The sequence below is a fragment of the Hemiscyllium ocellatum genome, chromosome 5, assembly GCF_020745735.1.
Source record: "Hemiscyllium ocellatum isolate sHemOce1 chromosome 5, sHemOce1.pat.X.cur, whole genome shotgun sequence".
NCBI classification, from domain to species: Eukaryota; Metazoa; Chordata; class Chondrichthyes; order Orectolobiformes; family Hemiscylliidae; genus Hemiscyllium; species Hemiscyllium ocellatum.
In genome coordinates this window covers 40,436,375-40,451,291 of record NC_083405.1, presented here as the reverse complement: position 1 = coordinate 40,451,291, position 14,917 = coordinate 40,436,375, and the positions used below count along the sequence as shown (strand labels likewise).

At 39.8% G+C, this 14,917-nt stretch overlaps 1 protein-coding gene across 1 annotated transcript; it reads left to right on the top strand.

The window, feature by feature from the left end:
- Nucleotides 1–352: 352 nt before the first annotated feature.
- il6 (interleukin 6 (interferon, beta 2)) lies at nucleotides 353–4,785 on the top strand. The gene is made up of 4 exons (XM_060825304.1): nucleotides 353–526; nucleotides 1,319–1,432; nucleotides 2,536–2,682; nucleotides 4,594–4,785. The coding sequence occupies exons 1-4, from the start codon at nucleotides 353–355 to the stop codon at nucleotides 4,783–4,785; spliced, it is 627 nt and encodes a 208-aa protein (XP_060681287.1).
- The last annotated feature ends 10,132 nt before the right edge of the window (nucleotides 4,786–14,917 follow it).

Genomic DNA, 14,917 nt, shown 5'->3' with positions numbered 1-14,917 from the left:
TTAATGTTACTGTTTTTACCCTCCAGTCTTGTACACGAAAGGGGGAACATTAAAGGGGTTTCCACCGGGAAAGCCAGTGACTAATTATGGACAATAAATAGGCGGCAATGAAGCCCAAATGCCAACAAGGGTCTGAGTACTCGATCCCAAGACAACCCCAGACAGAGAATCCGGGAGAGCGAGCCTGTGACCCTCAGCATGTCCTCATTGCACTGTTAGTACAAGCTGCTGCTCTCTGAGTTCTGCCCGTGGTCCCTGTCTCCGGGGAGAACCGCTACTGACTGCCTTTGTTTTTTTCTTGTCTCCCTCTCTCTCCTTTCCAGATCTCTGCCAGTCTGTCCTACTCTTGGTGATGGGGGTGACAGCCGTCTGGATGGTTCCTGTTGCTGTCTCCCCGCTCCCTGAAGCTTCCGGAGACTCTGCAGACCTTTCTACAACTGGAACACCCCCCAGCGCTGGAAATCCGAATCTTGAACCTTTGGCTCTTTTCATCTGGAATATTGCCACCGAACAGCGTAAACGACAGGTGAGTAAAGTCATGCAATGTCATGTAGTAAGGTGAAAGTGACTGTACAAGAAAAACGTCGGAAAGTTCCTCTACTGACTCCTCCTCATGGTGGTGGGTCTTACCCTTTCCATTTTCTACTTCCTTCCCAAAAGATTGAAATTGACCCAGAGACATTTGCAGCTAAAGTTGAGCCACTGACTTCAGCCAGCATCAACTTCAGCTTTTCATTCTTCAATTTTCTATTGAATTTTACATTTCAATTTATGTTTGGCATGTGTATTTGACCATCTCAAATTTTGAGATAAATATGATTATACCCAGTTATAATTCACCAAGAAATGACAAGGCTGGCCCTTATGGAAGGATATGTTGAATAACATTCCTCATTTGCATCAATTATGCCACCTTTAGTTATATTGTATTGGGTAGGGTTTATGGCACAGTATTAGTGTCCCTATTTCTGAGTCGGGGGGCCTGGTTTCACGTTACTCCAGATGTGTGTAACAGTAACTCTGGACAGGTTGATTAGAAAATGCCCACATTTGTGAAAGTGGGAGCTGGTTTCTTTATTCTGCTCCTGGGAACCTAGCGCTCATCACGCTCAGCTACTGTGCAGGACAACCGAATGCGGGAACAACTCTGAGTGGCAGATTAAAAGGGTCTCACTTTTACAAACGTTTAAGCAAATGAATAGAAGCTTCGGGTTAAGAGTGACGAGTTAGCGAGGGATGCTGTGCAGTTTTACTGTGGACTGTTATAATTAGTTATCAGATTTAAAGATTAGATTAATAACATTGACTCTTGTTTCAGCTGTGCGATTATTTTTCCATGTGCGATGGGACGTCAAATTCACTGAATATGTACAACATGCAGCTGCCACAGATTCGAAAGAGAGATAAATGTTTTGAGAGCAGTTTCCAGAAGGTGAGTAGTCCCTTCAGTGTTACCTTTTTGCCGCCTGTAGTTGTGCTGGCTGGAGAAGGGGGTATGTTGCTGAACTAGCGGTTTGGACACACCCATTTTCACTTGTCATTGAAAAGGTGAATTTGTATAAGCAGGCGTATCAATCCAGTAAAATGATCCCAAGCTATTCATTTCTCCTTGCCACTTACCTGCTCGTATTCTAAATTGGATTTTTTTAATATTTGCAAAACAGAATTTCTGCAAGGTAGACTTTTTGATCTTCTGCCGGAATTTAATAGAGCCGCAAAACAGTCCAAAGAAGTCAGGGAACAAACAGCCACTTGTAATGCAACCTTGCAACAATGTAGTAACGGGCGTTTAGAAGAATTCTTGTCGCAGTTCAATAGATTTTTTTCTCTAAAAGGAAAGTTATACGTAACAATTTGCACAGAATTTTGGAAAAGAGCAAGAAATAATCAAATTGTACGGACTCTATTTCTAAACTACCAAGATTTCGTAATAATTCAAAGAAATTTAGTGTAATTTCAAGTTGAAAATGGTCTCCAAAAGTTATAGTAGTTGTCATCCTTGTTAATTGAGATGTTGAAATGGCTGAAAGTTCCCGCGAAATTTCTGCGAAGTTATCAATTTCGCGTGGTATCGAATTAAAAGTTGCAGAATTTAAACTTAAGCGTTCACTTCTGAAGTATCCAACATCTTTTTACGGTGGTTCAAAACCCCACTTGCCTGAGGCAGACACCGGCCTCGGAGTTGGAACGTTTCTGGTTCAGGCTCCCTTCAAAGATTTGAACCCATTCCACGCTGACACTCAAGTGCAATGCTCAGAGAGAGCTGTAGTGTTGGAGGTTTTGCGCTTTGAAGCAGAGCGCATGGAAGTCCTAGCTAACATTTATCCCAAATCCTCAATCAGTAAAATAACTTCGTTTATCTCTGCTGTTGGTAGACGATTGCTGTGGGCAAATTAACTGCTACATCACAACAGTGACTGTAATCCAAAAGTAATTAATGTCAATTCAAGGTTTTCTTTTGAGAAATCAGTATATTTTTATAGCCTTATATGTGACAAATTTTTTAATTGTGTTGCAAATTTATGATTTCTGCAGAAAAAGTGTTTGATCAGGATTGTCCAGGGATTTCAGGACTATAAGAAGTATCTCCAGTTTGTGCGTCAAAGGATTGTGGGTGATAATTTGCAAGTGGATGCAATGCTGAGCAGCTCAAAGATTTTGGTTGACCTGCTCCCACTGGAGGTAAGTTTTGTCTAGAATACATAGTCTAATACACAACATGTCTACAAGGTCAGGAAAGGGAAAGTGAAAACAAAATTTAGATTTGCATCAAATTCCATAGATAGCACAGAAGAAAAACAAGTCGTTCAGCCTATTTTGTCTTTCCTGTTGTTTATATTCCACACAAGCTTCCTTTACACCTCTTATCTAACCCTGTCAATATAATCTTCTATTTCTTTCTCACTCACGTGCTTGTGCAGTTTCCTCTTAAATACATTGCTTTAACTAATTTAGACAGACTGTATCTCAGACTACTCAATGAGCTAGTAAAGATAGAAAATGAGCAAAGTGGAATACTTTTTGTTTAAACCATTTAAGAGAAAGCGTAGTATTGGGAGCAGTCATCAGTCTTTCCAAGCATGTGTATTCCTATTTCTTTTTTGTATAATGTGTAAAATAGTTATGGCAGCAGTGAGGTGATCTGTGAAGGAATGAATTGACCCCTTTCTTTAAACAACTTTCTCTGAGGAGATTCCTCATTTGATCAACACTAGTCATAGAGTCATAGAGTTGTACAGCATGGAAATAGACCCTTCCGTCCAACCTGTCCATGTCGACCAGATATCTCAACACAATCTAGTCCCGCTTGCCAGCACCCGGCCCATATCCCTCCAAACTCTTATTCATATACCCATCCAAATGGCTCTTAAATGCTGCAATTGTATCAGCCTTAACCACTTCCTCTGGCAGCTCATTCCATACACATAACACCCTCTGCAGGAAAAAGTTGCCCCTTAGGTCTCTTTTATATCTTTCCCCTCTCACCCTAAACCTATGCCCTCTAGTTCTGGACTCCCCGACCCCAGGGAAAAGACTTTGTCTATTTATCCTATCCATGCCCCATATAACTTGGCAAACCTCTATAAGGTCACCCCTCAGCCTCCGATGCTATTCAGCCTCTCCCTTTGGCTCAAATCCTCCAACCCTGGCAACATCTTTGTAAATCTTTTCTGAACCCTTCCAAGTTTAACAACATCTTTCCGATAGGAAGGAGACCAGAATTGCACACAATATTCCAACAGTGGCCTAACCAATGTCCTGTACAGCCACAACATGACCTCCCAACTCCTGTACTCAATATTCTGACCAACAAAGAAAAGCATACCAAACACTGCCTTCACTATCCTATCTACCAGCGACTCCACTTTCAAGGAGCTATGAACCTGCACTCCAAGGTCTCTTTGTTCAGCAACACTCCCTAGGACCTTACCATTAAGTGTATAAGTCCTGCTAAGATTTGCTTTCCCAAAATGCAGCACCTGGCATTTATCTGAATTAAACTCCATCTGCAGCTTCTCAGCCCATTGGCCAATCTGTTGTAATCAGAGGTAACCTCTTCTTCTTAGTAGATAGATTTGTACCCATTACTCTGATGCAATAATGCGATATTTTTGAACCTTAAAAATGAGTTTACACAATTGCTCAAACATTTTTTTGGAAATGTTTGGCAAGCATGAAGAAGTAGTATTTCTTCACATTTAGCAAATGTATTCTAAACATACCCCATAAGTTTCACATTTTAACTATTACATACAAGCCATGTTATTGTTCTGCTTTACATTAGGTTATTTTGTTTTAAATTATTGGTTTACAAGTTTGGTTCAGTCATCATAGCTCCTTAAGTTCTTAAAGGAATGCAGGGAGAATTTCTATGGGTTTCTGTGAATTTCCCACTATAGCTTCAGTGGACATCAGCAAAAACAGCCATTTTCACCATTTGTTTTGCACTTTTCTACCAATTTTCCATTGAAATCACAGCAGGAGATCAATCGAACTCCAAGGAAATTCTACCCTCAATATTTTATTCTTAGTCAAAGTAGCGAATACATTCACTCTGGGTCATGTTTCTTTCATCTCTTTTCTTTTAAATAGAGCAAAATTCGTGAACGTATTGCTCAACAAGATAACAGTAAAGAAGGAACTTTCAATTTGGATGAATCGACTAAAACAGACTGGGATAAGCAAGTGACAGTTCATGTGATTCTTAGAAATTTTGCTCTCTTTATGGAGAGTACTATTCGAGCCATTCGATTCATGCAATCAGCACCTGCAACAGCTTTATGATAGCCAGGATAATACTGTGTGAACATTTTTGTTCATGAGTTCCTGAATGATATCTGCTTTTATAGCAGATAGCAGTATTGTTTTATTTTCAAAACCAGCAGTATTGGTTTTGTTCAGTTCTATGAATTGAAAAATAATAATCCACATTTTGGCTATTTATGATATTCCTATTTAATATTTATTTATTTACAACTATGTGTTTAGTGTTATGGAGTCAGAATTCAGTTTTGTAACTGCTCCTCACCCAAATCTACCAAATTATATATTTTTGTACTGCTGCTGTATTAATTGAAATTGTAATTGTAATTGTAATTGAATTGAAAGTAAGCAAACTTTAATAAATGATATGATATTTCACTTTTTTTATGTTTTGTTTGTCAAAATATGTCTGAGTAGCATAAGCAGTGGTAATGAATTTGGGAAAGAAATGGAATTATCAGATTCCCAATGTTGAGAAAAATATTTCAATTTTCCTAAGATTTTAAGCTAGATGAGAATCTCGTCAGTAAGTGGTGAGGACCTTATTTCCATGCAATTGCATCTCATTATCAGCTAATCACCCCTTATTTGTTTAGCGAATACACTTCAGCAATTGGATATTGCACTTTGGAGTTCATCATCATCTTATGTTGCAATGCTACTGACAGGTCTCCCTACACATAAAAATGCATACCAATTTTATACATCTGAACAGGATGTTTTCTAGGTCTCTTAGCTTACTTTCATTGCAGTCAGTCACTTTGTGCTTACTTGGATGCTCACTGCATCTCTTCCTGGTCCTTCCACTTCATTGAGAACTTGCAGGTTCACAGCATGTCTGGGTTGATTTACCTCTTAATTGAGACAGAAAGCAAAGCAGCTTGGCATGGTTGCTGACATTTAATAGTCAAAGGATGGACATGTTTCTGTATGATACAGGGCTACGGCAATGTTGAACATACAACATGTGGAAGCTTCACATGGCAAAATTACTGAATGTGCTTCAAGCAATGGCCATATCTGAAACTCAAAGGGAAATAGTCCTTAGTCAAGTGAAGGTGGATAATGATCAGTCAGAGTGTGTCATCACACTTAGTCAAGAGCATCATCTGCTTTCAGTCTAAAGGGTTGGCCATGATCAGTCAGTCATTGGGGCAATCAGGAATTCATGTCCTTCCAGTCCAGAGCTTGGGCCAAGGTCAGTCTGGTGAGTCAAGTCCAAGCAATCCGTGGAGTGCAGGCAAGTCAGTCAATGGACACAGAGGAAGTGGTGAAGGGTGATGCAATTACAACATTTAAAAGGCATCTGGATAGGTATATGAATTGAAAGGGTTTAGAGAGATATGAGCCAACTACAGGCAAATGGGACTATATTAATTTAGGATATCTGATCAGCATTGAAGTGTTAGACCAAAGGATTTGTTTCTGTGCTGTACTCTCTGACTCTATAACTTCAAATGTGAAGGGAGAATCTGATAGGGAATGAGTATCATGGGGTATTGTTTCGCATATCACCACCAGCTGGGTTTCATTGGGGGGCATGGATAGAGACAATGGGTATGGCTATGCGATATGTCAGGGCTGAGAGGGAAATAGGGGAAAATGACCATCAAATTAAAGGTTTGGATGAGAGTGCAGGACATCTGAAAGCTGATGGGGTTGACAGACACAAATAAAAGAAAGGCTATGTGAGGGGTGAGTGGAGGTCTAACATTGACCTTTCAGCAGAAGCCATGACTCACTCTCAGGAGCACTACCTGGGTAATGTGTCATTTTTACCAAATGTCAATTGCGCAACAGGAATTGGAAATGGCTGCCAGTGTGTGGAGTAAGTTTATGTTGTCTGTGAGGATAGGGTGTACTTTTAGGTAATATGAGGCCCTTCAAGGTGCACTTACATTAATCATGCATCCATGGTGTCACATATCTTACATCAAATTCCTCTTCTTGTATAGTTCCTGCATTGACCAACAATGCAGGTTACAAATCTTGTCGCAAGCTGTCAAGAGCATGCCATTGATCATGAAAAATCTTTCCTAGTCATCTCTGAGAAGGAGAGACAGAGGTAGTTACAGATGAACATAAAACTGTCAGCTGCAATCACCAATTCTCAAACACATTCCAGAGGTCTCATAGCTGCACAAGAGCTTCAATCTGCTTTCCTCTCAAAGAGAAATGTAATTATGTGAGAATATGGACTGTATATTTAATGTTTCATTTATTGGGTGTTGGAGGTGGTGGCAACGAGTGAGTACACCTATTATAGATATAACAACTGAAGATTGTTTTGCAATATACTGCATACTGTAAAAGGTGTAATATAAGTGAGAGGTACATGTCGAGGTCATTACATGGCCCTCCTTCTGCAAGGCCTCCATGTCATTGTATATTGCAGCCTATGACAAAGCTTCATTTCTCTTTAGTAAGATTGTTCATGAGCCACATCACTGAGAAATTGAGAAATTGTTCTCTTTATGATAGTCCCCAAATATATGATCACCATAAATGAACAATGCACCCTTCCCAAGTGTTATCATTGCTGGCACAGTCCTACAAAAACTGTGCAGAAGAATTCAGGAGATAAAATGATAACATGAAGTCCAGGAGCAACAGCAAACTCCAGCAGCTGCTGCTCAACATTCAGGGGGAGAATCTAGAACAATAGATTGCCTCAGGATGTGGACAAGGATGAGGGCCTAGAATTTACCACCTTCCCCGTTCTTTCCAACAGATGACTGAAGCTCAGTACAGGCATAGACTGAAGACATCCTTGGACAACATAATAAAACTGTCATTTGATGCATCAAGTCTTATATTCTGAAGGAGCAAATGGCTAGTCCACTCTGGTGCCATTGAGGTAAAAGCAACACTTAACTGTAATATGACTGGCTTGTTCCAAGCATCCACTGGGGACCTTGTGCAATCTCCCAATCCTCAATCCACAAATAAATGAAGGATTGTACAGATGCAATTTGAGCCAGATCATACCTCTCATTCCCAAAGTAATGTCAGTCTCCAGTTTATAGAGTGAGATTTTCCATCTTTGTTATCTTTCCCTGGAATAGGTTGCAATAGAACGTAACCATCTTGCATTTATAACAGTATACCATACCGTGGCTGAATTTATTATCAGGAAAGGATTCCACTCAAACAATGTCACACTCATCTGTGATCATTGCTACGTAGCATCTTAGAGGTCTGCATCAGGAATTGTGGCATCTGCCATGATGTCTATCTTGTTGATAACTACCAAGTTTCTGCCTCATTCCAAGGGCCAAATGCCATGTGTTAATGCTTGCTAAAATTCAAGGGTTACTTTCTACATGTTTGATGACTCTTATAGAACCTGCTAACCAAGACAGAACACAGATGCAACATAACCCACTCTTCCACCGCAGCCATTGTGAACAGACAATCGGGCTCCTCAAGATGAAATTCTGATTCTGAGATTGCTCTGGATGGGCTTTGCAGTATACTTCTGACAGAGTAAGCCACAAATTCCTGGCATCCTATGCTCTGCACAACTGGAGCAGGCAATGAAGGGATGTTACAGAGGTGTTGAGAGGGCAGCAGCAGTCTTCCACAGAGAAAGATTAGGATATTGACTGGGAGGATCATAACTTTCAGCATGACAGAGTGACAATTCAGACAGAACTTAATTGTCACCACTTCCAAGAGTTATGACATGTGTTAAGACATAATTTAGCGCATACATATTATAGGTTGGTGCAAAACTAAACATTCCCATTTAGTGGCAAAAGCAAATGCAGAATTCTTTGCTTTGCCTCGATGATCTCCTCATAAAAGTTCTAAAGCTTGACTGCAATCATGAATGCAATTGTTGAAGGATGCCTCAAATCTGTTACTATCTAGGATTCTTCCAAGAAACCACTGTAACTTGTATCCTCCTTGACTGCTTAATTCTGACATGGTAGCCACATCATCAGGTTGTACAGCTAAAGCGACAGTCAATTGGACATGTGAAAATACAGAGCTTAAAAATGTGTTGCTGGAAAAGCGCAACAGGTCAGGCAGCATCAAAGGAGAAGGAGAATCAACGTTTCAGACATAAGCCCTTCTGATCCCCAGCACCTGCAGTCCTCACTTTCTCCTATGTGAAAATGCATACATATGTGTGAATATATTTACAGTGAAGTAATACCTGGATCACCTATGTGCCCTCATAGCACCTTTCTTCTCCAGCCCATTAGTTACATCTAGGTGCAGTCTCAGAGTCTGTACCTCGAGGGGAGGGAGTCAGATATGCCCTGGAGCCTTTTGTCTGGAAGATTTTGGCAGATTACCCTGAGAGCATTTCTGGCTCAAGGGCAAAGATGTGCTGTGAGTGTCTTACTCAAAAGCAAGCTCAAACACCATTGATGCAAATTTCCATATCATCTGGGTGCAGCATGGAGGTGGAGGGCCCTGGCGCCTCTGAAATGTCCTGAAAGGAATCATCAAGGAGGACTGTGTGTGTTTCCTCCTCCATCTGGATGCCACCTGATACTAATCTGTCTTCTTGAGAGGACTGACACATGGAAAGAGGTCAAGGTTCCTCATCCCCACTTGCGTTGCTGTTGTTGCTGGGCACTGATGGCTAAAGTGATGGAATGTAGCTCAGCTACTGAGCAATGTGCCAGTCCTGGGTCTCCATGGCAGCCGCCAACATTTACATGCAGTCAGACACAGGCATGCTGGAACCAACATTGTATTGGTAACATTGGTAGACTTCCAAACTTTGATCTTGTTTACCAACTGACTCTGACGAAGCTGCCTGCCATTCTGTGCCTGTCTGAGCAGTGGTTACTCACCAGATTGCACTCTTGAATCTAATCTCGAAAGAGGTTCACAACAAAGTGAAAGATTATGAATGAAACCAGCTAAAGACTCTCAAGGGAATTGATATCTGCTGTTGAATTATGATCTAGCCAGTGTCTTATTTAGGCTTGAAGTCAAATATTGATCAAAAGCTGTCAGGAAGTTATCAAATGTAATTTACTGATCACTGGTCTGATCACAGATCACTGATCTGTTTTCAGTGTTGCATGTGATCTGATATGCTTCCTATCTAGGAGAAAAGTGTATTCATTTGCTGTGCACCTGAGTTGATACCCAATCTCAAAGCTGTTTAAAATCTTAGGAATTATGTTTTGCACATCTGTGAGTTCACTAATCAGCCAAATGTATCTGAAAGTTTATTTTTTGATGGATGGATTGGTATAAGCAAGTTTGGTCACATTGTTTGTTTGTTGGAAAGTACATGAAGTTGTTGATTGTTTACTTGATAGAAAATATATTGTCATCGAGAATGTTGTGCTGCCTACAAAACAAGGGGAAATATATTTCAAACCATCTTCACGAGCTGAGATGAATTTTGTGATGTCATGAAGACATGAAAGATTCTACGTGCATGTAAGAAATGGCAAAACAGCGTATGCTTAAAACAAGATTAGGGCATAACAGAAACTGCCGAGATGTGGTTAAATAGAGAAGGATCTAGAGAGACACTAAAAAAAGCCTACATAGTAGGAAGTAGAAATATAGCTACATTAGCAGTTAAGATAAACCACAAACATTGATAGAGGTCAGCATAACATAGCAGAACTATTATACAACAAAGAAACATTGAAAGTGGGAGTTAAACGAAAGTGGTAGCACTAAAAAAAGTACAAACAAGGGAACACCAGAAGGAAGATCAGGTCAGACTCAATTAGAAAAATACAAAGACAAAGAGAAGGAGTTTAAGAGCTATTGGGGTGCAAAGTTGTAGAAGTGAAAATCTATCAATCCAAACATTGGTTCCCATGGCTATTTAACATGAAACAACATACTACTGGTGCTCTTCATTGGCTATTCTTGTAAGGGAATAAGGGCTAAGGACTTGCAAGAATTCAGACATGTCTGGTGGTGATAGACTCACCATTTTTCAAGTATGTCAAAGACTAAAGAGTCTTGTGCAAGATCAGTATGAATGTTCACAGAACGGACAGTTTGTGTTGTCAGTGTTGGTGCCTAGGGGAACTTTTGGAGTCATATAACCTCTGGTCTTCCTCTGGGGACACAGGATGCTGTGAGCTTGACACAGGTGATCCACAAACCATGCTGGGCTAAATTTTGGTGCCTGTATTTGGGATGTGAACACCAAAGGGTTGATAGTAACTTCAGATGATGGTGCAACATGGATGATAACTGCATTAGTTTCACATTATACATCACAATCAGTTTTTCTTGCTATTAGGTAGATGAAGGAAATTCAGTATAAGCTGGATGGCCAACCTAATAGCATTGCCTAATATTAAAGTTATCTAATAGGTCCCTCCAAAGCAATTTCCTCAATTTGGCACTGAAATTGAAACAAAATTATAACATTAAAATGTAGAAATGTCTACCCCAAAAATATAGTCTACATAATGGTTGGAATATACCATTTTAAATATTACATGTATTTGTCACCACAATTGTCATTGTGCATTTGGCCAAAATAAATCAATAACATATTTATTGTTGGAAATTTGTAACACAAATGCCATTTACGCTGAAAATTTATATTTATACTGTTGAAACACAAACTGATAAACAACTTTCTATCCACAGAAAAACATTACCTTTCAAATTTAGCTTCTTACTTATAACATACTAGAACTAATAACAAAGATTGGTGATTTATTTTGAGACAGAAGTCATTGATTAGTATTACACTCTGAAAATGTACACACCCTTCAGCATTTAATCAGGATGGATTGCTTATATTAGAAATATAGCAGGATAGATGGATCATAACAGTATTATAACAAGACAGATAGCTGAAATTGGAATTATATCAGGATTAAGCGGTCATAACAGAGTCAAAACAGGATCAGAGCAATCTTATCAAAAATGAAGTATCATAATTGATTTATACCATTAATATAAAGTGTAACAATTCTCAGAGATTCCAACATCCAAGTGTTCTTTCTAATTAACTGCTAACTGACTGACTGGAAATAAATATCGTCACTAGGGATGATGTGATAATACTAAATTTTTAACCTTATGATAGATCCTGTGTAAAAGTGGTTAAGATTTGAAATGCTCAAGAACTGTGATTTGGGATTTTATTTACCAAATGCTTTATTCGCCTGTAAGTTATAAAAGAAGTCAATGATCAGATCAATAAATCTCACCAGAGATCTAGCAGAGTTTTAAGTGGACTGCTGCATGAGAGCAGAAGGAATGAAACACCATGGCCGAATCCAATTAGTTCAGGATTCAGAAGTGCTTTTGAATGAGGGATGGGAACAGGATATTGAGGAAGAGCAGGCGCACCAGAGAAGTACCAGAGACTTTCAGTGGAAGGCTTGTGTCTAGGAAGAACATTTACTGACATTATTTGAAGATTGACTTTGAGATACATGTGTACCATCAGACTCTGGAAGAATGCTGACACATGGTGTACCTTCCATGACTGAAGAACCATCAGGAAGTCCATCATCTGCATGAAATTCATCCACCGCTTCTCCATGAGATCAATATTTAAAACGTCCAGAAAATGTACCACAATTCAACTACCATCAAAACTCTGTATCTGCAGCACAATCAAATAAAGGCACAAAATGCAACTAACAAATACAAAACTATTTACTGTGAAACTAAGAATACATAGTGGTGCACTCAATGGTTATCTATAAGTACTCTTTCCTGTTCTGGTTGTCACACAAGGTCTAACATGAGCAGCTGTAGCAGGCAAGGTGGATGGTGCTGAAATTCTGAAAAGAGATGGTCAGACGTCCTCCTGTCAAGAAAGGTCTTGTTTCCCAACCCTCATGCTATACCCAGTCACCATGGGTTTTAGCAGACTGGGCAGGCTGGTTGTCATCTATATTGCAATCAATTGCAGAGTAGTGGAGGAGAGAGGCGTAATACTAGCAGTAGAACCATACCCCATGATTCGCACAACACTAGAGTAGATTAGATTTCCTACAGTGTGGAAACAGGCCCTTCGACCCAACAAGTCCACACCGACCCTCCAAAGAGTAACCCACCCAGACTCATTTCCCTAAGTTTACTCCAGACTAATCCATTTAACATTTTGGGCAATTTAACATGGCCAATTCACATGATCTGCATATTCTTTGGAATATGGGAGGAAACCGGAGCACCTGGAGAAATCCATGCAGAAACGGGGAGAACGTACAAACTCCACACATACAGCCCCCGAGGTTGGAATTGAACCCAGGTCCCTGGCGCTGTGAGGCAGTAGTGCTAACCACTGAACCACTGTGTCACCCCACTTATCCAGAACCCAAGGATTCCTGGAAGATTAAAACCAGTGCATTCACTATCTTTGTAGCTAATTCTTTTAATATCCTCGGATGCATTAAATCAGGTTCAAGGGCCTTATCAGTCTTTAATCCAATTAATTTCTCTAGCAATTATTCTCTAGTGATAGTTATTGAATTTATTTCCTCTCCTCTTTTGGACCTTTGATTACTTAGTACTTTTGAAAGGCTATTAATATTTTCCATCATGAAGACTGATACAAAGTATTTAATCAACTTTTCTGTCATTTCTTGGTTCCCCATTATTATTTCCCCAAGTTCATTCTATGATGGGTCTATGGACACTTTGGCTTTTGACTTCCTTTTTATATATTTAAAGAAGCCTTTGCGGTCCAACTTGATATTGCTTGTGAGTTTAGATTCAAAATTTCTTTTTTTTTGGTTGACTATTGTTGGATTTTAAAACTTAATATTTCCATATGTGCAGAGATACAGGTCACAGATCCATCATTAGCTTGAGGGGAAGTCAAATACATTCAGTACCTTAGGGCCTCTGTTCAGCCAACTCAATGATCTGCCAGAGGTCAATCTCTGGCCATTTGAGACAATCTGCAAGCTATTTTCAACCAAGGAGCTCAGAGACACACTGACAGTTGCCTGGGTTTCCATCGCAGCATTTTGCTTTTTCATACAGTTGTAAAAACTGGATTTGAAGTTGACACCTTACTCATTAGATGAGATATGATGTCAAGCTCCATATGTCACTGGATGTAACTGAACTACTTCTATGCACTGGAAAGACTAGCTCCATACTCTGTATCAAAACTTGGACAAAGATGAAGGAGATGTGATAGACGTTTTGAAAATTATGAATGGTCTGGATAGCATAAGTAGTGATATACTGTTCAGGCTTGTAAAAAGAACAAGAATGAAATGGCATTGAGTTAAAGTGATTTGCAAAATAAACAAGGGTAATATGAGAAATAAAATCACTCAGCATGGAATGCAGTTCCTGGAAGTGTGATGGAGGCAGATTCATTGAGGCATTCAAGAGGGATTATTTGGATAAAAATAGCATGTAAGGGATGGGGAAAGTAAAAGAGATTGGCATAGGTAATGGTGTCCACTTGAAGAACTGAAGATATGAAGGGTCGAATGGCCTCCTTTTGCAACATGATTTTTCTGTGATCACACCAAGTTAGGACACATTAGCTTTCAAGCAAGCTCTCCATTGCAGCACTGCACCATTATCACACTTACTAGCCTTCTTCACGGGCATGGCCTTACAAGGTCCCCATCTAACTTTTCTATTTCAAAGTATCCCTTCCACCCTGCACCCCCCCCCCAAACAAAACAAATGTTGCCTATTCCTTCACTATGTGTGGTTGCTGTCCACTCGTGGCTAGTGCACCCAGCTGTGAGGATCTCGTTTTAACCAAGAGGCAAAATTACACATGGTGCCAATCTTTGCACTGATACCTATAACAGTGGTGGTGATTGACTCTGATACACAGCAATCTTCCGTAATCTCCTTCTGTTCCTACTTTGGAAGGTCAAGACATTCATCTGTCATTTTCTAGAACTTCTGAGGCTGAAAGACATTTATATTGTCCCTGGGGATCTGCAAAGATAAAGTTAGAAGAGCTTGGGGGAAACCCATGTAGTAACTGTAGAAAGATATGTGAGCGAAAGCCTTATGGAGGTCAGAAGCGAAGATGGGTTTGGAAGATGAAGGAGCAGAAATTGTTGTGGATCTGTAAGAAGGTAACTGCGATCATTCACTTCTGGTGAACATAATCATTACTCAGTTCCTGGTCACAGCATTTTCCATTTATTCCCACGTTCTCCACCGTAACATCAGGAACACCTCTGCCACTTTAAAAAAAAGCGATCTC

Excerpts from the sequence above, each read along its gene's own strand:
- il6 (XM_060825304.1), top strand. The coding sequence starts at position 353 with ATGGGGGTGACAGCCGTCTGGATGGTTCCTGTTGCTGTCTCCCCGCTC. Across the intron at positions 527-1,318 it reads CCGAACAGCGTAAACGACAG|CTGTGCGATTATTTTTCCAT; the intron begins GTGAGTAAAGTC and ends CTCTTGTTTCAG. Across the intron at positions 2,683-4,593 it reads TTGACCTGCTCCCACTGGAG|AGCAAAATTCGTGAACGTAT; the intron begins GTAAGTTTTGTC and ends TCTTTTAAATAG.